The sequence below is a fragment of the Trachurus trachurus genome, assembly GCF_905171665.1.
Source record: "Trachurus trachurus genome assembly, chromosome: 10".
Taxonomy (NCBI): domain Eukaryota; kingdom Metazoa; phylum Chordata; class Actinopteri; order Carangiformes; family Carangidae; genus Trachurus; species Trachurus trachurus.
Genome location: NC_139894.1, coordinates 5,122,581 through 5,146,185, shown reverse-complemented (window position 1 = coordinate 5,146,185; position 23,605 = coordinate 5,122,581). Strand labels below are relative to the sequence as shown.

The 23,605-nt window shown below is 44.3% G+C and overlaps 2 protein-coding genes across 3 annotated transcripts in view; both read left to right on the top strand.

Moving 5' to 3' along the window:
• The window catches only part of nfkb1 (nuclear factor of kappa light polypeptide gene enhancer in B-cells 1), a 38,026-nt gene extending 15,212 nt beyond the window's left edge, over window positions 1-22,814 (top strand). The window contains exons 5-23 of the mRNA XM_083980677.1: window positions 2,049-2,200; window positions 3,658-3,821; window positions 6,221-6,379; window positions 6,967-7,071; window positions 8,451-8,542; window positions 8,645-8,783; window positions 10,223-10,379; window positions 11,121-11,275; window positions 12,234-12,368; window positions 14,289-14,418; window positions 14,500-14,614; window positions 15,685-15,886; window positions 16,563-16,732; window positions 16,871-16,973; window positions 17,443-17,567; window positions 18,746-18,812; window positions 18,909-19,072; window positions 20,690-20,816; window positions 22,045-22,814. Coding sequence (XP_083836803.1) covers window positions 2,049-2,200; window positions 3,658-3,821; window positions 6,221-6,379; window positions 6,967-7,071; window positions 8,451-8,542; window positions 8,645-8,783; window positions 10,223-10,379; window positions 11,121-11,275; window positions 12,234-12,368; window positions 14,289-14,418; window positions 14,500-14,614; window positions 15,685-15,886; window positions 16,563-16,732; window positions 16,871-16,973; window positions 17,443-17,567; window positions 18,746-18,812; window positions 18,909-19,072; window positions 20,690-20,816; window positions 22,045-22,139 — 2,556 coding nt within the window. The 3' untranslated portion in view covers window positions 22,140-22,814. The remainder of the gene's footprint in view (window positions 1-2,048; window positions 2,201-3,657; window positions 3,822-6,220; window positions 6,380-6,966; window positions 7,072-8,450; window positions 8,543-8,644; window positions 8,784-10,222; window positions 10,380-11,120; window positions 11,276-12,233; window positions 12,369-14,288; window positions 14,419-14,499; window positions 14,615-15,684; window positions 15,887-16,562; window positions 16,733-16,870; window positions 16,974-17,442; window positions 17,568-18,745; window positions 18,813-18,908; window positions 19,073-20,689; window positions 20,817-22,044) is intronic.
• dgkq (diacylglycerol kinase theta) overlaps window positions 1-23,605 on the top strand; it is a 117,125-nt gene that overhangs the window by 74,381 nt on the left and 19,139 nt on the right. The gene's annotated exons all lie outside the window — the stretch shown is intronic.

The following is a 23,605-nucleotide window of genomic DNA, read 5'->3' as shown; positions in this document are numbered from 1 at the left end:
TTTTTTCCAGAGGGCCACACTGACTCCGATAAAGTGAGTGAAGGGCCACACGATTCGAAATCAAATTGAAACATCAAATATTTATTGCTGAATTATATATAATTATATATTAGCCTATATAACTTAGTGTTGTCACGATACCAACATTTTGGTACCGGTATCGGTACCAACATGTTTTTCGATACTTTTCGGTACTTTTCCACATAAAAAGAGAACACAAAAAATGTCATTATTGGCTTTATTTTAATAGAAAAATTTTGGACCATAAAACAGGAAATCAGTAAACAGTTACTGCTGCTGTAGGATTAACATTCCATCTATATTAATCTGAACTCTTCCTAAATTAAAAAATGTCTGTTTAAAAATTAACATCAACTTGTTTTCTTTGCATTATTTGAGGTCTGAAAACACTGCATCTTTTTTTGTTATTTTGACCAGTTGTAATTTTTGGGAGAAATTGTTATCAGTAGTTTATAGAATGAAACACAAATGTTCATGTTACTCAAACATACACCTATTGTTTCCCATATGTAGACCAAATTGATTCTGTTCCCCCCACCCCCATCAACGCAATATCGTTCTGTTAATTCATCTCTGCGTAGCGCTGCTTCGCCGTGCTCACTCACTCACAGAGAGAGAGAGAGAGAGACAGAGAGAGAGAGAGAGAGACAGAGAGAGCATGCAGCCAGTGGTGATCCGCGGTAAAAACAAAACTTATTAACGAGGCTGTGGCGGCCGTCTCTCTCTCGCGCGCGGCGCACACACAGACACACACACACAAACACAGGCACATGGACAGGTGGCGCTGTAACGGTAACGATAAAAAGCACCTTGCTTCGTTTGTGACTCGCTCTCTCGCTCCTCGCGGCTCAAATTACAATGCGGCGACTTCACGCGGCGCCGTCACCGCTGCTGGCGGCGCAGAATGAAAGTACCGGTCCCATCTAAGCGCAGTATGGTACCGTTTTAAATGCGTTAGTACCCCGGTACCAATCTAGTACCGGTATACCGTGCAACCCTAATATAACTACATATATTTGGTGGAAATGATTGCATTACAATAGGCTGACAGCCCACAATCCATGTAATCGCATTTTCAACTTATATCCATCACAGATCACTGAAGAAACATGCTGTATTATGATATAAATATGGACTCAAGGCAGATTGTTTTATCAAAACTTACTGACCATAAATGACTGCACCAATTAATAATGTTCACAGACACCTGAATATTATAATTAAGCACTCAGATCCTTTTCAGTTCTGATTCAGTGAGACTGTTCAATTTGTATGTAGATAACCTTTTATTTATGAGGAAACACAATAGGCTACTCGTTTGCTGCTGCCTAACAGCACCAACATAAAAAAAAAAAGACTGATTTGATTACAAGCGTAGCCATTGGTGGATGGAGGCTTCAGATGCACAATCAGTCATATGGTCGATCACGTCAGAAAACCCAGCCATCTCATAAAAGCTCTTTTAATCACAGTTTGCTAAACCTTAGTGTTTGGGAAATAATAATTAGGTGCCGTGATGATGGGGCTTTGTAACCGTCAGCAGTTCTGATTCAGCTGACGGAGGGTTGTGAAACACCGCGGTCTAGGCTACCGCTGACAGGTCGCCCCAGAACCGGCCCTGCAGAGGGTCCAATCTGGCCCTCAGGATGAATTTGTCAAGTGTGAAAATATGAAATTGCACATTTTTTATCAAGAAATTCAAGAAGTTCATAATATGTTTTGTAAAAGGATAAGTTCAGTAACTGTAAACATACTAAAACAGAGGAAAATTTCAATTTTTAAAATATATTTAAAGGTTATTATGCTATTATTTTACTGGTCCGGCCCACTTGAGATTAAATTGTGCTGTTTGTGGCCCCTGAACTAAATTGAGTTTGACATCCCTGTTCTACAGGAACCAGTCGTCAGAGCTCAGAGGTTTTAATTCAGTCCATTCAGGCCGGATGTCTAACCTGAGCAATGGTGTGTGTGTGTGTGTGTGTGTGTGTGTGTGTGTGTGTGTGTGTGTGTGTGTGTGTGTGTGTCAGATCTGTAACTACCAGGGTCCGGCCCGCGTGGTGGTCCAGCTGGTGACGGCCCTGACCCCCCTCCCTCAGCTCCACGCCCACAGTCTGGTGGGGAAACAATGTGACAAAGGGATCTGCATCGCAGACCTGCAGCCCAAAGACTCCAACATCAGGTCAGACACACACACACACACACACACACACACACACACACACACACACACTCTGATACAGAATTTAAAAATATTTATTAATTTATTTACTTCCTTTTTTTTCTTTCCTCCCATTCGCACAGCTTCTTTCATTCATTTTATCAATTAATCAATTTATCTTTCTATTCTTCTTATTTATTTACTCACGTCCAATTCCACTTAAGCATCCATCCTCCTCTTCCCTTCTTTTTTTCTTTCATCCTTCACCCCGGCTGTCCCTATTTCTTCCTTCTTACCTTCAGAATGAATGCTGTCATCAGTACTATTATGAGTTAGGTTATGTTTGCTATCACAGCTGTTATCCCTACTACCCTTTATATCCTGTTTGTTATTGCGACCTATGTCACCGTCGTGATTCTTTAATTTCTTTCCTTATCTTTGCACTAATTACCATCACCACACTCACTGCACTCGAACTACACACGCACATCTTGTGTATCCATTGCTGTATGTCCGTTATGTTGTTTGTCTTGTGTTTCACAATAAAAAAAGCAACAAAAAAAAAAAGTTTCCCAGAATGCATCTCGCGGCGACCGGCAGCTGTTTTATTTCTCGTTGTAGCGCCGTTGTTACCTCACTTTGTTAAACGTGTACAGAAATTAAATCAAAAATAGAATTTTGCACAAAGTTTTGGCTCCATCGTCTGATAGATGAGTTATTACACTAATTTTATGACCCAGAGTGGGCTCAAATTAAATTTTCTTTTCTGTACAGCTTTAAGTTTTAATATTTTTTTCATGCGAGAAAGTAGCTGTTTAGATCCCAATGTGAGCTCGGTTTATCCAAATGAGACTGTTTAGACGTTTGCTCCGATGTTTTTGGGAGAAGTGAAGCTCCACCTGTGGAGCAGATCAACGGCTCGTCACGTCCGGAGAGCTGGTCAGCCGGCCAACCTCCGTCGTCATCCCGGGAGAAAAGACGACCGCTAATTAACTTACCCGCAGGTTTTTAAAGGTTTACCACCGGCTGGTTACATTCTTTTTAGGAGATAAATGTTGGTCTCAGTGATGAAATGTAACAATTGTGGCAGTAGCATTAGTTTGTTTGAATTAAAAGTGAAGCTTCATGTATTGGACAGAAGAGCAGCGCTGTCTGGGGGCTCTGGAGCTACGGACAGAAATCACCACATTTACATCAATAAATAAATGTTTTACAATGAACCGATCAGTCTGCATTACATTGTATTTATTTTATTAAGTTAACATGGTTTTGAATACAGGATTTGTGGCAAAAGTTCGTCTGCTTATGTGAAAGCCAGCAGAGACGACTGATGACGTATGTGATTGTTGAAGGGGTGTCCCGATTCGTAGGGGTTGTAGCTCCGTTTCAAGGGTTAAGGGTTAAGGGTTAGGGGTAGGGATGAAAATAAGAATTGGAATTGGGCCTAAGTGTGTGTGTGTTGTGTTGTGTTGTGGCAGCTTCCCGAACCTGGGGATCCTCCACGTGACGAAGAAGAACGTGGCGAAGACTCTGGAGGAGCGGATGATGGAGGCAGTGAGGATGGGCTACAACTGTGGAGTCAACATCCACCCAGAGGTCGACAGCCTGCAGGGGGAAGTCAGGACCCCCAGGGAGCTGCACGGTTAGTATACACTACTACTACTACTACTACTACACTACTACACTACTACACTACTGGGGGGGTCAGGGCCCCCAGTGTGTTTTTTATGGAGTTTGTTGGTGTTTTTATTAGGGCCCGATTATAGCCCGTTTGAGAATAATCGGTAACCGGCCAAAACTCGCCGATTGTCGCCGATATTTTCAGAAATAAAATGCAGGGAATAAGACTTGGTTTTACTTTGAAAATGTTCCCCCATTTGAAAAGATCCCCGACATTAGGCTATTTATCCTGTAGAGGGCGCATCCAACTCTCTCTCCACTATCCACTAACCACCTCACAGCACAGCAGAGTGACTGATCTGCAGGACACGCTCTGCCATAGCCTCGTCACACACAGCTTATTATTAACAACTTGATTAACTGTTAACTGTCTCAAAACCAGTGTTACTGCTGGCTTTCTTTTTCCTTTTTTTTTTTTTTTTTTTTACCGCGGTCGGGTTGTGAATTAATGAATTAATGCTCGTGACTCCGGCCGTGTTGGGTCCGAGATTCAACAAGCCGGTCGGGTTTTACAGTTATTACCGGCAGTATGCCCGTTTATCACCAATAAACACAGTAGATGAGGAGGGTGAGTGACTAAGCTCAGGCTGTGTAAGACGGGGGGGGGGGGGGCAGTCGGGACTAGTCTCTGCTCCGTTACACTGAGACTGGCCGCCGGTGAGCGCTTTTGGGACCGGCTAGTCGTTGAAAACAGCGGTGATACGTGCTTCCACTTCGAGATCAACAAACCAGAAACGTCTGGAACAACATTGGAAAAAGTCAAATGATTGAAATGAAAAAAAAAAGAGAGAGAGAGAAACCGCCGTGCCGTGTAAAAACAACAACAACAACAAAAAAGTGTCACGTGTCATGACTTCCTGTATCTGGCCCTTCAAAATAAAAGCCCTATAGCCTTTCATATACAGTTCAGTCATATTGATTTTGCCTTAATTTTGACAAGACAGGGTCCAAATGTTTTTGTTTTTTTCCTGACCAATGAAATTTTGGTCGACCAGTGCTTGGTAGACTATTTGGGGGCAGCCCTAATTTATATATTATATAAAATATAGGCTATAGATATTACTTAAAGGTACGATATGTAAGAATGTGGCCAAAATTGTTGCTGCAGTCAAATTCAAAACACAGCAGCGCGTTGTCCCCCCTCCCCTACCCACCAGACTCCAGGTTGCCAGACAGCGACGCGCTAACCTCCGCTCTGCTCACTCAGTCAGTCTCAAAGCAGAGTAAAAAGCTAAATATTCATCAACAACCTCACTGTTTTATTGCTCTGACTCACAGTAACTACGAGCGGAGTTCACGTCACTCAGGTGATCTGCAAGTTATTGTTACATTCACAGCTCCGACGCTGTGTCTGCAGCGCTGACACACACACACGCACACACACACAGACACGCACACTGTAACCCCGCATCTACCGGAGCCGTAGTGCGTGTTAATCACGCCGTAGATGAGCCAACATATGAGACGTCTTACCGCAGAATAAACGACGCGAGCCGCTCCGGTTCTCCTCCACTTTCTGACGTCGGATCATAAAACATGAGGACCGGAGACAGGCGACCTGACCGGGACAGACTCCTCTCATGAACCGCTCCACACGTTCACAATCACTTCATCTACCATCGGCTCCATTTCGCCACATTTCCTCCCTCTTTTCTAACTTTCACTTTGTAATTCTTCCCTTTAGCTTTAGCGTTAGCAGCAGCTCAAACTAACTAGGCTACATGCTCACAACAACAAGCTGTGTAGCCTATTGAACGACAGAGCGACAAGCCGCTTATTTCTACCGTGTGATATCAAGCAAATATGACCAATAACCGATAATAGAACACAATCTTTTTTTTCATGATCTCGTTTCATCTCCCAGCCGTATTTGCAGCTCAGTGGAAGCTAACTGGCAACCCGGAGGCTGAAATGCCACAGACGCTGTGACAGGGAGAGAGCGCTGGGTGGCGACACAAGCCAACCATAGAAATTCAAAACATAAACATGATTTGCGGTCCGCAAATTTTTTTTTTTAATGCGAATATCTTGGCTGTAGGATTGTTGTTGGTGAGTTCAGTATGTTATATGAACATTATTCCTGAGTCTCTGTTACATATTAGGACGATTTTACAGCCAGTTGCTTTAGATTTCTTACATACTGTACCTTTAAATTAATACAATTTTAAAACTTTATTTAAAAAAAAAAATAATCGGCCGATTAATCGGTTATCGGATTTTTCCCCCCCTAATAATCGGCATCGGCCCCAAAAAATCCATATCGGTCGGGCCCTAGTTTTTATGGTGTTAGTTGGTGTTTTTTATTGTTTTAGTTGTTAATGGTGTTGTTGTTGACTTGTTGTTGACTTGTTGTGACTTTAGAGCACCAGCGCAGTGTGATCGGCAGCGTGGCGTCGCTCCAGGCCAAGGAGATGGACCTGAGCGTGGTCAGACTGATGTTCACAGCCTTTCTACCGGACAGCGACGGGGGATTCTCCAGAAGACTCGAGCCGGTGGTGTCGGAGCCCATCTACGACAGCAGTGAGACACACACACACACACACACACACACACACACACACACACACACACACACACACACACACACACACACACACACACACACACACACACACACACACACACACACACACACACACACACACACAGACACACAGACAGACAGTTAGTTAGTTAGTTAGTTAGTTAGTTAGTTAGTTAGTTTTAGTTTATTTCGGACATGTTAAAAGAAATAAAACAATACAGAAATGGACAGACATAACATATAAAAACTTTGCAAAGACAACATATGAACAAAAAATATATATAAAAAAATAAAATAATTGAAAATAAAGGTAATTAGATTTTTTGTTTGTTTGTTTCATATCCGAAAAGAAGTGGAAAGAAGTAAAACTTATTTACTTCCACCCCTTATTCATAAATTATCTATCAAGGTATATAGTCATTATAATCTATACAGTAAGTTAATTTATGAAGTTATTTAACTGGATTTATTCTAATATATTATTATATTTATATTTATATACTGTACATATAGATTTATTCTAACATATGATCACTAATCTTTATCTCTAATCTCAGTGAAACTTTATCATCTGTCTTTTCAGAGGCTCCAAACGCGTCCAACCTGAAGATCGTGAGGATGGACAGAACAGCTGGATGTGTGACCGGAGGAGAGGAGGTCTACCTGCTCTGTGACAAGGTCCAGAAAGGTGAGGGGGTCCGATCTGGTCCAGTCCGGTCTGATCTGATCTAGTCCGGTCTGATCTGGTCTGGGATATGTATATGTCCTCATCAAGGGGGGAGAAGACCACTTCTGCATTCAAAAAGCTGCAGTTCTCCGTCCGGCCTCTGGGGGCTGGGACCAGAAGGGAGCAACTCCAATTGAGCCCCATGTTAAAATAGCCTTTAGACTTTACAGCTTAAAAAAACATATTTACAACCTGGTCCATTTTATTGTTTTGGTCTCTACCGATAATTTCCACCTCTGTGAACACTGCTTTTGTACCACAACCGTTTTAGTGTTTAGGCTTCAAATTCGTGCATAAATGACGTTGAGTGACAGGTTCACAGACAGTTTACCGGCCGTTAATTGGTTGCTCCGAGTTCAGTGGGCGGGTTCTCAGCCGGCTAACCGCCGCACCTCTCCAAATATGGAAAGTATAGGACGAATCTCCTTGTTGTTTACAACTACTTCCTGGTAGAAAACCAGCATGAGAACAATAGTGACGGACGAGAGTTTCACTATATATATCTCATTTTTTCATGTCACTATATCGCCGTTTAGACTAATCTGATGTTTGTAAAGTTTATAAAACCAATGATTGGACAAACATTACTATTTATGTGTGCACGTTTTTGTAATTAGCCATGGTTATCATAGATTAGCTGGGCTAACGGTTAGCTACCTGTTTAACTTTAATAACTCAGTGACTCAATAAACGCTCCATAAAAAAATATTTTCTCCAGTGGATATCTGAGTTCCAACATGACTGAGCTAACTGGAGTAGTTTCATGTCGTGTCCCACAACGGGAGGGTTTTAACAGCTGACGTACTGCTGTTAGCTTAGCTGCTGCTGTTAGCTTAGCTACCGTTAGCTTAGCTACCGTTAGCTGTCCCTGTCAGCTGAGCCACTGATGCTTTCTAGACACCGTGATTCCCCCAAACTGAATAAATACAACACATAGCAACACAAAACACACACACAGAAATAGTAATGTTTCTTCAACCATTTCAGATTTGTCTAAACGGTGATAGGGCGTGAAAAATATGATATATAGCTAAACTCTCGTTCGTTACTATTGATCTCATTCAAATTACGTGCTGGTTTTCTACCCGGAAGTAGAATGTAAACAACAAGGCAATTCGGTCTATAGTCTCCACCTAAAATCCAAGATGGTGCCATTCAAATCCCCGTAGTAGCGGCACAAAACAGACTCCTCCAAACCAATGGGTGACGTCACGGTGCTACAGCCATTCTTTTTACAGTCTATGGTCCTCATTCTGATAACCTTCTCCCTCTCCTCCTCCTCCTCCTCCTCCTCCTCCTCCTCCTCCCCCTCTTCATCCTCCTCCTCCTCCTCCTCCTAGACGACATCCAGGTGCGGTTCTATGAGGAGGACGACGGCGGTCTCACCTGGGAGGCTCTTGGTGATTTCTCTCCGACAGACGTCCACAGACAGGTGAGTGACGTTCACCTGGATGACCTCATCACCGCCGGGTGCGTGCAGGCCGTCTCCATGGTAACGTGTCCCGTGATCGACCCCCCCCTTTCCCTTTTTTAGTTCGCCATCGTCTTCAAGACGCCGAAGTACCGAGACCAGAACCTGCAGAAGCCGACGTCGGTGTTCGTGCAGCTGAAGAGGAAGTCGGACAACGAGACGAGCGAACCCAAACCCTTCACCTACCACCCTCAGATCATAGGTGAGTCTGTGGCCCCGCCCACTCAGGTGACCGGTCTGGTCCGGTCCAGTCTGATCTGATCTGGTCCAGTCTGGTCTGATCTGGTTCGGTCTGGTCCAGTCCGGTCCAGTCTGGTCCAGTCCAGTCCGGTCTTCACCTACCATCCTCAGATCATATTTGGGTCGGTGGCTCCGCATGGGAATTTATGGGAATTAAAGGCACAACGAGGAGTTTTGGAAAGCGAAGTGTGTTCACACTACATTTACCATGAGCCTCCGCGCGCACAGTGAAATTCTTGGACCGGCGGACGTCTTGCCCAGAATGTTTTCATTCATCAACAATGAAAGTCAGAGGCAGCGTCCGCGAAACCGAAAGGCAAAGGAAACGCATTTCCACCACCACTAATAATAACAAAATGACGATAGAGACAAAACGATATATTTGTCGAAAATGGGCCCATTAACAAGTGGTAACGTAGATTCATTCACATTAAAATGAGACTTTTTTTATAACCAAATAGAAACTCCTCGTTGTCCCTTTAACTGGAAATTGGTTGTAATTTAAACAAACTGTATCGATCCAAACATAAATGCTAATATTTTGTTTTGTCATAAGCAGACATCCATGCAAAATAATACAATTAAAAAACATGACATTTCAACAGATTTATTTGTAAGTAGAACTTTACCAAGTTTTAATTCTTGTATGAACAATCAATTATTTTAGGGGGTGTGGCCTATAGCCCCACAGTAAGCCGTGTGCTGTGTGCATGTGATTGAGGAATAGCATATAGATATTCAAGTGTACTTGAATTAAATCTTTAGGGATGATGGACACGCCCACTTTAGGGATGATAGACACGCCCACTTTAGAGGTGATAGACACGCCCACTTTAGAGGTGATAGACACGCCCACTTTAGGGATGATAGACACGCCCACTTTAGAGGTGATAGACACGCCCCCTTTAGAGATGATAGACACGCCCACTTTAGGGATTATAGACACGCCCACTTTAGGGATGATGGACACGCCCACTTTAGGGATGATGGACACGCCCACTTTAGGGATTATAGACACGCCCACTTTAGGGATGATTGACACGCCCACTTTATGGATTATAGACACGCCCACTTTAGGGATGATGGACACGCCCACTTTAGGGATGATGGACACGCCCACTTTAGGGATTATAGACACGCCCACTTTAGAGATGATAGACACGCCCACTTTAGGGATTATAGACACGCCCACTTTAGGGATGATGGACACGCCCACTTTAGGGATGATGGACATACCCACTTTAACTATATTTAAGTTCCCTGTTAAAGGCCAACCTTTATTTATTCCCATGTATTCCCATATATTCAAGTTAATTCCCATGGAAAGTTTCCAACTTTGAAAGTTCCCGGAATTTAGCAACCCTACGCGTCGGTAAAACAAACGTCCCTCTGTGTGTTCAGACAAGGAGGAGGTGCAGAGGAAGAGACAGAAGACGCTGCCCAACTTCCACGACTTCAGCGGCCACGGAGGGGGAGGAGGTCTGTACCGAGGAGGAGGAGCAGGAGGAGGAGGAGGGCCAGCAGCAGGAGGAGGTCCTGGATCCACCGGAGGAGGAGGTGACGTGTCTCAACACAAACACACACACACCTGAGCCGACGTAAACAGGAAGTACACTGCAAAAGCTCAAAATCTTACCAAGAATATTTGTCTTATTTCTTGTCAAAATGTCTCATTTCTAGTCAAAACTAAACTCTTTCCACTTAAAATAAGACTCATCACCTAAAAATGGACGAGTTTTTAGATCATTTTCACTTGTTTCAAACTAATTTTCAATTAAAATAAGTAGAAAAATCTGCCAGTGAAAGCAAATTTTTTGTGCTTGTAATAAGGAAGAAAAACTTGCTCCACTATCAGATTTTTCTACTTATTTCAAGTGAAAATCTGCTTGAAAAAAGTAGAAAGTGTCTAAGAACAAGCTGTTTTTTTAATGTGATGAGTCTTATTTAAAGTAGAATGAGATTTGTTTTGACTAGAAATAAGACAAATAAGATTTGGGGTTTTTGCAGTGCACACACACAACACCTGAGCCGCTGTAAACAGGAAGTAGAGGCAAAGAGTTATGAGTTTTCAAAATAAAAGAGGTTTAGCAGTGTTTTCAGTCCGCTCCATGTCCAGACGAGTGGACGGAGGAAACACAGCACAGGTGACTACTAGGTCATGTGGGCGGAGCCTAGATCCAGGTGAGACCAGCTGCTGTGTCTGGTCTGGATGTCCAATCTGAATTCTTCCTCAGCCACAGAATGAAAGTGAAGTTTCTGCTGAGAGACTGATAGAGGGGATGCGTTTGATTGGTTCACCAGGTTACTACCAGGGCTTCACTACCTATAACTACGGAGCTGGAGGTGGTGGAGCAGGAGGAGCAGGAGCAGCAGGAGGAGCAGCAGGAGGAGCAGCAGGAGGAGGCTTCTCTACTGGATACTCAGCTGGTCTGGGAGGAGGAGCAATCAAACATGGTGAGAGGTCAACAACAGCTCAAACAAACTGTCGCAGGTTTCAAATGTTAGAACTAATGTTAAAGCAGAAGTAAGCGATATTTTTGTGTTAATATCAGTCTTCAATAGTTATATCTTCCGACAGCAATCACTTACATAGAGTGTTTGGTCTGAAACACGGGTCTGTCAGTCACTCTGCTCTGCTCTGAGCCCAGGAGAAAACTTTTCTCGTATCCTACAAGTTTTATCCAATGAGGAGAGAGAACGGCATAAAGGGGCGGTCCTCTCTGTGTGTGCAGCCAAGGGATGCGCCTGAATGTGGTGACGTAGGGACGAGGACTGTTATGGTGCGTTCAAGGCAACCCGTAACTCGTGTTTTTCCGACCTGTGAAGTCGTACCAGTTCGATCTGGTACGAGTTCACGGGTCGGAAGTTACAAGTGGAAAACCAGCACCCTCCAATCAGCTCCTTTTAACTTTTTATTGTAGGACAGGCAGGCAGGACAGACGTTTCGACCGAAGTCTTTTTCAATTTTCGTGCACCTCCACATGAGAGTTTTTTTCTCCTTTTTTGAGATTCAGGGTGAGTGCTCACTACCTCCGTTCGGAAGTTACAAGTGGCCATTATAGTGACTTTCACAGGTAAAACAGGTCGGAGAAACACGAGTGGGTTGCCTGGAACGCTACAAAGTCGTAAGTCGTAACTTGAAGCTGTAATTTACGGTTTCAAAAGCTTGCCTGGAACGCAGCATTAGCCAAAACGACCGGATCGCTTACTTCTGCTTTAATTATCGGATTGTGTCATAACTACTGTTTAAAGCAGAAGTAAGTGATACAAATATAAATAACACAAATATTCCGCGTACTTCTGCTTTAATTATTAGGTAGTGTTAATTATCAGAATAATAACCTAGTAATAACCTGTTAATTACATGAAATTATCAGCGTGTTAATGAACTAATGAGGTGTTGGCGTTGAAGCCTCTCAGGCCGATGACGACGACAACGACGACACTGATCCAGATGAGGACTCGGGGTCGGGGGCCGTCCTGCAGGACTCGGCCCAGACACCAGGCGCCGAGGGCGGGGAGAGGACTGATCCACATCCAGACTCAGGTACTGATCCAGACTGATCAAGACTGAGGGCGTATTCACACCTGTGGTTTGTTTGCTTTGTTCCGATTCAGCAACCAGGGCCGGCCCTAGGATTTTGGTGGCCCTTAAACAAGGTTTTTGTTTGTGGCCCTGCACTCTAAGCGCAAACACCAAATCACTGGTTAATACTGAATACAGATGTGTTTATGCCCTCTGAGGTTTGAGGCCATTTTCTGAACTTTTACATATTTTCTTAAATGTATCTTTTTAACTCATTGAGTGCCAACCACGTAATTTCTCGTTTTTCGTTCCCATGCGTTGAGTGCCGAAAACGTAATTTTACGTTTTTTGCTTTTTTTTTAAATTATGAAAATAGACACTTTAATACACATTATATGTAAATTTGGGGACTCTACGACGAGGAGAACTGAAATAGATGACGATCAAAGTCACATGACAGCTCATGATCTGGAAGTTTTTATCATAACTCGGCTTCTGCAAACGAGTTCTGCATGCAGATGCAGCGCAGCTGCTCTGCTCTCACCCGCGCTGCTGCTCCAGCTGCTCCAGCTGCTCGGAGCTGAACCAGGAAGCTCTCAGCCGACAGTCCGCCCGGTCTTCAGCTGGAGCAACACCGTGTCCTCCCCAAAGTCCTCCCGCGGTAAAATCTGATGGTCTCTGGACCAAAGCAGACCGGCATCACCGACCCGTACCACAGAAGGACCGCGACCACCGGCGGGACCGGTCTTCCGGAGCCGCGGTGGCCGACTGACCCTCACGCTCCGCGGCGAGAAGCTGTGACACGGCACGGTGCGTCTGTGTTATTGTTGTTTAGTGGCGCCCCCCCCGCCCCCGATGGTGGTTTTGTGAATAGAACAACAACTGTTGTATATATTTATCTTATACGAGCCCTTTGATCCAGAAATGCGAGTGTCAGAAGAGCGACAGACACAAACAGCGCACCTTTCATAAAAGACGCTCTATCTCCTTTTCTAGAAAAAAAGGAGGGATTTTGGTGAAACCCAGCCATGTTTAGCTTGACTTTTCTCAGGAACGGAGGCACGTAGAAACAAACGGTTTGTGGCCACTTGAAGCATTAAGGTAAACCTTTCAATTGAGCCACAGTATGTGTTGGTGGCAATAATATAGAATACACTGTGGCTCTACATAAAAAGTCAAAAATGGTCTAAATTGCCGGTACACTTGACTAAAACTTTGGAAAGGAGCGCGGCACTCAATGAGTTAAGATACTTGCAGATGTAACAATACTCAAGTGTTTTATGTCTAAATATTAGAACCTCCGCTGTAAGCACACTGAGGCCAGTTTGTCCTAGAACACTGTAGAAAGAAATAATTTAGACCAAATGCTGGAAATTTGAAGTCTGCTTTTTGAAAAATGTCAAATCCCTTGTGAAAACACTCCTTCAGTCATGAGAATGAACAGTTTTTGGTGCTTGAAATAGGATATGAATACAGTAATATATAAGTGTAGAAAACAAGTCTAAAATGACATTTTGTAAGATTGCTTTTTGAGCACAAATGTTGTCATTCTGCCGTTCTATTTTCACCAAATGTCTCAAATGTTTTCACATATATACCAAACAAACCAATCTTTGGGGTGAAACTAAGGGTGTACTACGGAACATCTAAGTATGGGACAACAGATGGAAATCAGCCTGCGGCTAAAATCCGGCTTGTTTACGATTCTATATGTTTTGTTCATGAACTTGCACTGTCCCACCCAAATAAAATTGAATTGAAACACTTCCTGTTTCAGAACAACTGCTCCAAACGAACCAGGTATGAATACGCCCTGAGACTCTGTCCCGGGTTCATTGATCTACATCCAGACCAGCTGGTCGTGGAAACACCTGGAAACACCTCATTGCAGATCTGTTGATGTCTGACAACCACTTCCTGTGTGTGTGTGTGCTTGTGCAGGTGAGCCGTCCTCTCAGGTGAGCAGCAGACAGTTGGATGCTCTCTTCCAGTACTCTGTCACAGGTGACTCGGCGTACCTGCTGGCTCCACAGCGCCCCCTGATGATAGCACAGGACGAGGACGGAGACACGTCAGTCACAGTTTGACACAATTTGTCAAAGATTAAAGTTCACACATGTCGATCGATCACTGACCCCTCTCTTTCCCTCAGTGGGCTGCACCTGGCTGTCCTCCACAACCAGCAGGAGGCGCTCCAGAGTCTGACTCAGGTGGTCTCTGCTCTGCCTGGAGAGGAAGTCCTCAACATGAGGAACCACCTGTACCAGGTGAGTCCACGCCCACCTGCTCCTTCACTGTCTAAGACAGACACACCCACTTTAGAGATGGTAGACACACCCACTTAAATGATGATAGACACGCCCACTTTAGGGATGATGGACACGCCCACTATAAGGGATGATGGACACGCCCACTATAAGGGATGATGGACACACCCACTATAGGGATGATGGACACGCCCACTTTAGGGATGATGGACACGCCCACTTTAGGGATGATGGACACGCCCACTTTAGGGATGTTGGACACGCCCACTTTAAGGGATGATGGACACACCCACTTTAGGGATGATGGACACGCCCACGCCCACTTTAGGGATGATGGACACGCCCACTTTAGGGATTATAGACACGCCCACTTTAATGATGATAGACACACCCACTTTAGAGATGTTATACACACCCACTTAAATGATGGACACGCCCACTTTAGAGGTGATAGACACGCCCACTTTAGGGATGATGGACACGCCCACTTTAGGGATGATAGACACACCCACTTTAGGGATTATAGACACGCCCACTTTAGGGATGATAGACACACCCACTTTAGAGGTGATAGACACGCCCACTTTAGGGATGATGGACACGCCCACTTTAGGGATGATAGACACACCCACTTTAGGGATGATGGACACGCCCACTTTAGGGATGATGGACACGCCCACTTTAGGGATTATAGACACGCCCTCTTCAGGGATGATGGACACGCCCACTTTAGGGATGATAGACACGCCCACTTTAGAGGTGATAGACACGCCCACTTTAGGGATGATGGACACGCCCACTTTAGGGATGATAGACACGCCCACTTTAGGGATGATAGACACGCCCTCTTTAGGGATGATAGACACGCCCTCTTTAGGGATGATAGACACGCCCACTTCAGGGATGATAGACACGCCCTCTTTAGGGATGATAGACACGCCCTCTTTAGGGATGATAGACACGCCCACTTCAGGGATGATAGGCACGCCCACTTTAGAGATTGTGGACACACCCACTTTAGAGATGATGGACACGCCTAGGTCAGTGACGTCTCGTCCTCTCACTCCCAGACTCCTTTACACCTGGCGGTGATCACGCAGCAGAAGGAGGCGGTGGAGGCGCTGCTATTGGCCGGAGCCGACCCGACGCTAACGGATCGTCACGGCAACACAGCGTTGCACCTGGCAGCCCAGCAGGAGGGAGGGGGGATGATCCAGGTGCTGCTACGACACCGAGACGTGAAAGGAGTGACGGAGCTGAGCAACACAGCAGGTACGCACGCACACACTCCAACAAGAATCATGAAAACAAACCGGACACATAAAAATAAAATAAGAAAAACCGACACTTGCGGGAACATTTGAGGATGTGATTCTGTGTGGTTGTGTTTCTCGGACAATAAACTGTTGAAATATGAAGTTTGGTTTGGTCAACTACTGTTGTGTGTCCCGACCGTGAGCTGTGGCTATTAGCTTAGCTCGTTAGCTCGTATTTACTACATATTCTACAGTTTCTTCATTAGATTGATTTAATGCTTCTCTTATTGTTGGGATGCTGCTGCCTGTTCAACTCCTGCTGCTCAGGCAAACGGAGCGAAGGCAAATACGTCTGAGGAGTTTACTGGTAAATAACTTAAAGAAATCCTAGCTAACATGCTAATTAGCTTGCTCTTCTTCTCTGGCAAAACACGACCGCATTGCATTGTGGGATACGGGAGTAGAAAGTAGTGTACATCGCTTGTTCACTCAATTTTGCGGTGCATTGTGGGTGTTTTGTCGTCCACTACATAGCTAGTGGATGAAATTAATCGCGGAGAATTCGAACAACACTACAAAATGTTGAACACACTATACAGTTAGTGCACTACATCCGTGATAGGGGGAGATTTACTACACAGCTTTGGGAGTGTGTGATGATTTGTCTCCCTGTCTGTTTCCATGGTTTCCAGGTCTGTGTGCGATCCACCTGGCCGTCCTGACCAATCAGCTGGCCTCTCTCAGGGAGCTGCTGGACGGCGGGGCCAACGTGGAGGCCTCGGAGCGCAGCAGCGGACGGACGGCGCTGCACCTCGCCACCGAGACCGACAACGTGTCGCTGGCCGGCTGCCTGCTGCTGGAGGTCAGCTGACTGCGGCCCGACCGGCCAATCAGAGCCAAGTACACAGGTGACACGTATCTGAGGTAAATCTAACTCTGTGTGTGTGTGTGTGTGTGTGTGTGTGTGTGTGTGTGTGTGTGTGTGTGTGTGTGTCACCAGGGAAACGCCAAGGTGGACGCCTGCACCTTCAACGGCTCCACCCCCCTCCACATCGCTGCAGGGAGAGGCTCTTTGAAGCTGACAGCTCTGTTGATGGCTGCAGGTAAGAAACACAACAGGGATTTACATTTCTAATGCTTCTTATGTTAAAGGGATAGTTCACCCAAAATTGAAATTTCACTCATTATCTACTCACCATCATGTGGACTAAGGGCTGGGAGAAGTTTCAGAGTCCTCCGTGGCTTCTCTGAGTTACAGGGGGTCTCGGTGTAGCAGTGCATGTCCATATAACGGTTGCAAATGGATACCAACTGTCTTCGTAACAAAAAGACACACCAAAAAACATCTAAATACCTCCATAGTGCTCGTATGTAATGTCCGTCTTGTATTGAAGCCCTGAAATGCGAAATTGTTCCGAAAAAAATTAAATATGTCTATATTTGAAGCTTGTTTGTAGTGGAAGCTCCTCTTCCCAGTTCGTCCAAATTTGATGAACCGGGAAGAGGAGCTTCGAGAAGCTTCCGCTATAAACACACACAGAGACACCGGTGTGACGGCGCCTCCTATTGCAGGTGCAGACCCTCACAGGGAAAACTTTGAGCCGCTGTTCTTCAGAGAGGAGGAGGAGGAGGAAGAGGAGGAGGACGAAGGCTACATCCCAGGAACGACTCCTCTCAACATGGCCGCCACCTCACAGGTACAGAAACACACACACACCTGAGTGTTTGAGACGCAGGGGGGCGGAGCTACAGCTGCAGGGGGGCCAGTGGTGTAGTCTATGTGATACTCAGGTATACTCAGTATACCCACTGAAAATACATAAATACTTCAGTATACCCAGTACAACAAAACTATCTAACTAAAGTAAATGTCAGTGGTTCTCAAAGTGGGAGGTTGACAGGGTTCAAGGGGGTCCACTACTTTTTCTGGAAATTTTACCACTTTTTCTTAGAGTTTTTTTGAGAAATTTTACCAGTTTCTTCAAAAATTTTCTGTTCTACTTTTTTATTATTTTTTAAAGAAATTTGACCCCTTTTTGAGAAATTTTACCACATTTTTCTAGAATTTCTTTGAGAAAAACTTTTTTTTTTTTTCATAGAAATTTTACCATATTTAAAAAAAAAATTAAAAAAAAGACCATTGCAAAATTTCCATTGCCAATTCTTTCAAAACCAGAAACGTGTGCACACCGGCACGGACGGACAGGTGCGTAGGAGAAGACCTGCGTGGTTGAGTAACATGTTCCCAGAACCTGACGAAGGTCTCGGGACCGAAACGTTGTTCAGCTTAATAAATCTTTACAAGTGATGCCGGTGTGCAGGAGCTTTCTCTCATACCACTTTTTTCAAAAAAAATTCTAACTTTTTTGTAAATTTTTTTGTGAGAATTTGTACCACTTTTTTCTAGAAATGTTTCAACTTTTTTTGTGAGAATTTGTACCACTTTTCCCCCAGAAATTTCTCTATAATCTTTCAAAAAAATGTACGGCTAATTTAAACGTACATTGATTGTTTGTGTATTTCTGGTTTTTGCTTCAAAACTTTGTCCAATGGGGGTCCGTGGTCTAATTTGTGTCAATTTTGGGTCCTTGATGTAAAAAAGTGAGCTACAGCTGCAGGGGGGCGGAGCTACAGCTGCAGGGGGCGTGGCTACAGCTGCAGGGGGTGGAGCTACAGCTACAGGGGGTGGGGCTACAGCTGCAGGGGGGCGGGGCCAGAGCTACAGGGGGCGGAGCTACAGCTGCAGGGGCGGAGCTACAGCTACAGGGGGTGGAGCTACAGCTGCAGGGGGGCGGGGCTACAGCTGCAGGGGGCGGGGCTACAGCTGCAGGGGGGCGGGGCCTCACAGTGAACTGACCATGTGACTGTGTTTCAGGTGCTGGAGCTTCTCAGTGGGAAAGAGTACGAAGCTCAGTCTGCAGCCGCCGTCAGCGCCCCCCCAGGTGAGCTCCTTCATCCTCATCCTCATCTTCATCCTGTTCTTCATCCTCACACGCTCTGATGTGTGTGTGTGTGTGTGTGTGTGTGCGTGCGTTTAGGCGACCTGTCCAGCCTGGCCGTGGAGGTGAAGCAGGAAGTGTCTCGTGCTCTGGAGAGTGAAGGATGCTGGGAGAGTCTGGCTCACAGTCTGGGGCTGGGGATCCTCAACACGGCCTTCAGACTCAGCCCCTCCCCCGCCAAGACCCTGCTGGACAGCTACGAGGTCTCACACACACACACACACACACACACACACACACACACACACACACACACACACACACACACGAAGCCTGTAACGATACACCAAAGTCACGATTCGATTCGTATCTTGATTCTGACCCACATACTGAAACACTGTGGCGTCAGCTGGGGGCGCCGCGCTGCCTGGTCGTCCAAAGGCAAGACAATTTTATTAGTACAGCCCATTTTAACCACCAGTTTGTCTCAAAGGGCTTCACATCCCATCATAACAACATCCTCTGCCCTTAGACCAGTGGTTCCCAACCCTTTTTTAAATTTCTGGCGACCCCACGCCCTCGCCAGCTCCGATATTTTTATATGCTGCATTTAATTTGAACTCGATTTATATTTGAGAAAGTGAAAGTATAGAATACTGTTGTTTAAGATTGTGTGTGGTGTTTTAAATGATAATTTAAAAAATAATCAATGTGACTGGCAGGGTTCTTACTGATCCTTAAAAAGTCTTAAAAGTAATTGAATTCATTAATCTAAAAACAAGGCCTTAATTGGCATTAAAATGTCTTAAATCAAATTTTCAAATGTCTTAAATATGTTAACACATGGTAAGTGGGATTTTATGATTGTAATTAGTCTCAAATCTCAAAATAATTGGTAACATTCCGACTAAATTTCTCACCGTCACCAGCCCCCCAGTCAGTGTTTTTTTTTCCCCAGACTTTTTATGCTTTTATTTTGAAAGGACAGCTGGAAAGAGACACAATCCAACCCAGGGTCACTGCAGCAGTACCAAGTGACCCTAACCCTAACCCATCGTTCATGTAGTAGTCACCTTTTTGTGCGTTTGTGTTTATTGTGAAGTCGGTCTTAAATTTCATTTCAAGTGGCTTTAAAAACTTCTTAAAAAGTCTTAAATTTAACTTGGCTTAAGCTGTAGGAACCCTGTACTGGTCTGACTCTGACTGCAGACTGATTCTACCCACTTTGCCAGTCGCACGCTCAAACCCATTACTTCCAATGTAGACGCGCAACATGTTTTTTTTGTGCCAGTCGGCGGCTCACAGCCATAGCCTGTATAAAACATGGACCCATTGGTTTTGGGGAGTCGTTTTTGTGACTCAAATATGGCGGCCTGAACAGCGCCATGTTGGATTTACCGGCCGAGAACCCGCCCACTGGCCTCGAAGCAGCTGTCCACGGAGCTGCTCGGACCTGTCACTCAACGTTTCCGCGCCCGTGATTTCACTCAGTGATTTTAACATGGGGGTCTATGGAGAATGCTGCTTTCTGACACCAGCCCCCAGAGGAAGAAGAGGGGATTGCAGTTTGTTGAACGCGGAAGTGAAGAAGCTTCACTTCTCAGACCGACAACTGCCCCCTTGCTCACAGCTCCACGACCGGCTTCTCCCTCCCTTGTCGTGTGTTGTGCCCGTGTCTCTCCAACTGTTTCCTGTGGAGTTTTGCCCCGAGAAGGAAGAGAAGGAAGAGCAAGAAGCCTGAAAGATGTAGAATGTTTATTATAGAAGAGAAACAGACATCTTAGGACAGAACAGACTTGTGCTGTGGTTTTTAGACTACCCTCCTCCCATAACAGAGGGAAACCAGACAGCAGTCTTACCCCCCCCCCCTCTCTGTGCAGGTGTCCGGTGGGCGAGTCAGTGACCTGCTGGCTGCTCTCAGGTCAGTGGGCGACTGCAGAGCCCTGAGCGTCCTGGAGGAGGCGCTGCAGCAGACGACGACGTCCACCGACGACCACCAGACCAGCGGTGAGACTTCCTCCTGTCTGTGTGTGTGTGTGTGTGTGTGTTTATTGTTTATTATTAAAGGGATAGTTCAACATTTTGTCAAATTGGCCCATTGCCATAATCCCTATAGTCATAGCAGTAGGTTCGTTACCTTTAATTGTCGGTGCAAGCTGTTTTTAGAACGGCGGAGCAGAGCCGTGAGCTGCTCAGAGCTACGCTACGGAGGCTCATTATGGGATTTCTTGGTTTCCCTCATCAAACTCATCAAATACACAATCCAACAACTCCACAACGCTCTGGTGGACAAGTTGTGACCTGCACATTCACCACGCTATGAGATAATAACACAACGTTACCACACAGAGTTGTTTTAGAGGGAAATTCATGCAAAACCACTGATGCACGTTGCCTTCAGGGACAGTTTTTCATCATCAGTCTCTGTATTTCCCTCTAAAACAACTCTGTGTGGTAACGTTGTGTTATTATCTCATAGCGTGGTGAATGTGCAGCTCACAACTTGTCCACCAGAGCGTCGTGGAGTTGTTGGATTGTGTATTTGATGAGTTTGATGAGGGAAACCAAGAAATCCCATAATGAGCCTCCGTAGCGTAGCTCTGAGCAGCTCACGGCTCTGCTCCGCCGTTCTAAAAATAGCTTGCACCGACAAATAAAGGTAACGAACCTACTGCTATGACTATATAGGGATTATGGCAATGGGCCAATTTGATAAAATGTTGAACTATCCCTTTAAGATCCCCATTAGCTGCAGCAAAGCCACAGCTATTCTTCTTCCTGGGGTCCAACAACAGTATCAAATATACAGTTGAAAACACAAAACATAAACATTATAAACATTTAAAACAAAAAAACAAGTGAGCGATAAGTTTAACCTAACAAAACAAAAACAGAGTGAGTGTTTACATTTCTTAACTGTGCTTCATACATTCTTCGTTATATTAATTATTCACATACTAATCCATATTACACACATTTCTACATATCATATATGTATACTGTACATCATTACACATCTACTTACACATCATACATATCATATTGTATATACATTCATTCTACAGAATATACATTATAATAACACATATCATATATCTATAGAAATATACTACATATATAAATATACCATGTTTTCTTACTTTGATTAATACTGTTTTATTAATATTTTGAATTTCTTTGTGTTGTTGCCCCCCCCCCCCCCCCCTCCCCCTCCCCCTCCCCTCCCTCTCTGCAGGTGAGCTGCTGTGCGCTCAGGTTCAGGACCTGAAGGTCGACGTTCGGATCGACAGCGGCGTCTGTGACAGCGGCGTGGAGCTCTCCACGGCGTGATGTCATCATGACGTCATCACAGGAAGCACAATCATCCCTCCATCATCATCATCATCATCATCATCATCGTCATCATCGTCATCGTCTTCATCGTCCCTCAGGAGAAGCTGAAAGTTTGAATGAAAAGTTGTTTTTGGTTTTTTTTGGTTTTTAACTGAGGGAAAAAGGAAACTGGAACAACAGAAACACCTCAAGTCTTCCCCTTTAGATGTCCAAGGTTCCTCGTCTCCATGGAAACCGTAGCCCGATAACTGCTGTAAAACGTCTCTCGCTGCTGCAAACACCTTCAGACGAGGGGAAAGTGTGTGAGTGTGTGAGCAGCAACTGAACCACAGAGACCGACTAGAGAGGAAAACTGGAGGTGTTTTGGTTCTGACCCACTGAACAATCGACATTAATTATGATGAAAACATCTGAAACTCCTTTAACGACATCATGAGTTTTTTTTTTTTTTTATCTGTTTAGTGTTTTTATTTTATTTTTTATTTTAATCCCAGTTTCTGCTGAAAACATGAACCTTAGCTTAGCTTAGCTTCAACTCCACAGAAACGTAACCAGAGGCATTGTGGGACATGTAGTCCAAGAGTGTTCCTGTGTGATATTTATGTGTCCATCAGCACTGTACAGTTCATCTGCTCCGAACTGGTTGTCAATGTTTTTTAAATAAAACAGTTTTTTTTTTAAATAAATCTGAGTGTGAAGTTGTTGGGTTTTTTTTCATTAAAAGAGTGAATGAAAGAAGAGTCACAATGACCTCAACTCATGTAAATAAAAAAGAACACAGTAAAGCAAGAGAGAGAACAAGAGGGAAAAAGAAAGAATGAAATAAAGCAACATGGGAATAAGAGACAAGAAAGAAAGAAAGAAAGAAAGAGACGTACCGTGAAGAGGAAGAACAGAAAGAAAGAAATACGAGTAAGAAGAAGGAAAGGGATAAAGGAGCAAGAAAGAGACAGAAAAAAGACAAAAAGGAACGACAAAGCAAGAAAGGACAGGAGGAAAAGAAAAGAACAGAAAGAAAAGAGAAAGAAAGAGTCAAAATTCAGAAAGAATGAATAAAGCAAGAATGGGAGAAAAGGAAAGAAAGGAAAAAATGACAGAGTGAAATAAAGCAAGACAGAAAAAAGAACAGAAAAAATGCATGAAAAATATAAAACAAGACGAAATAACGATGGAAAAAAGACAAGAAAGAAAGAACAAAAAGAGTCAAGAAAGAGAATGAGAAAAAAGAAAGAAAGAATGAAATAACTAAAGAAGGAATGAGAGAAAAGGGAAAGAAGGAAGACTCAGTGGCATAAAGCAAGTAAGAAAGAAAGAAAGAGTCCAAATTCAGAAAGAATGAAATATAAAGCAAGAATGGGAGAAAGGAAAGAAAGAAAAAATGACGGAGTGAAATAAAACAAGACAGATTTATTTGTTTTATGACCAGTGATGGAAATAACAGCGTTAGGCTATAAAATAACGGT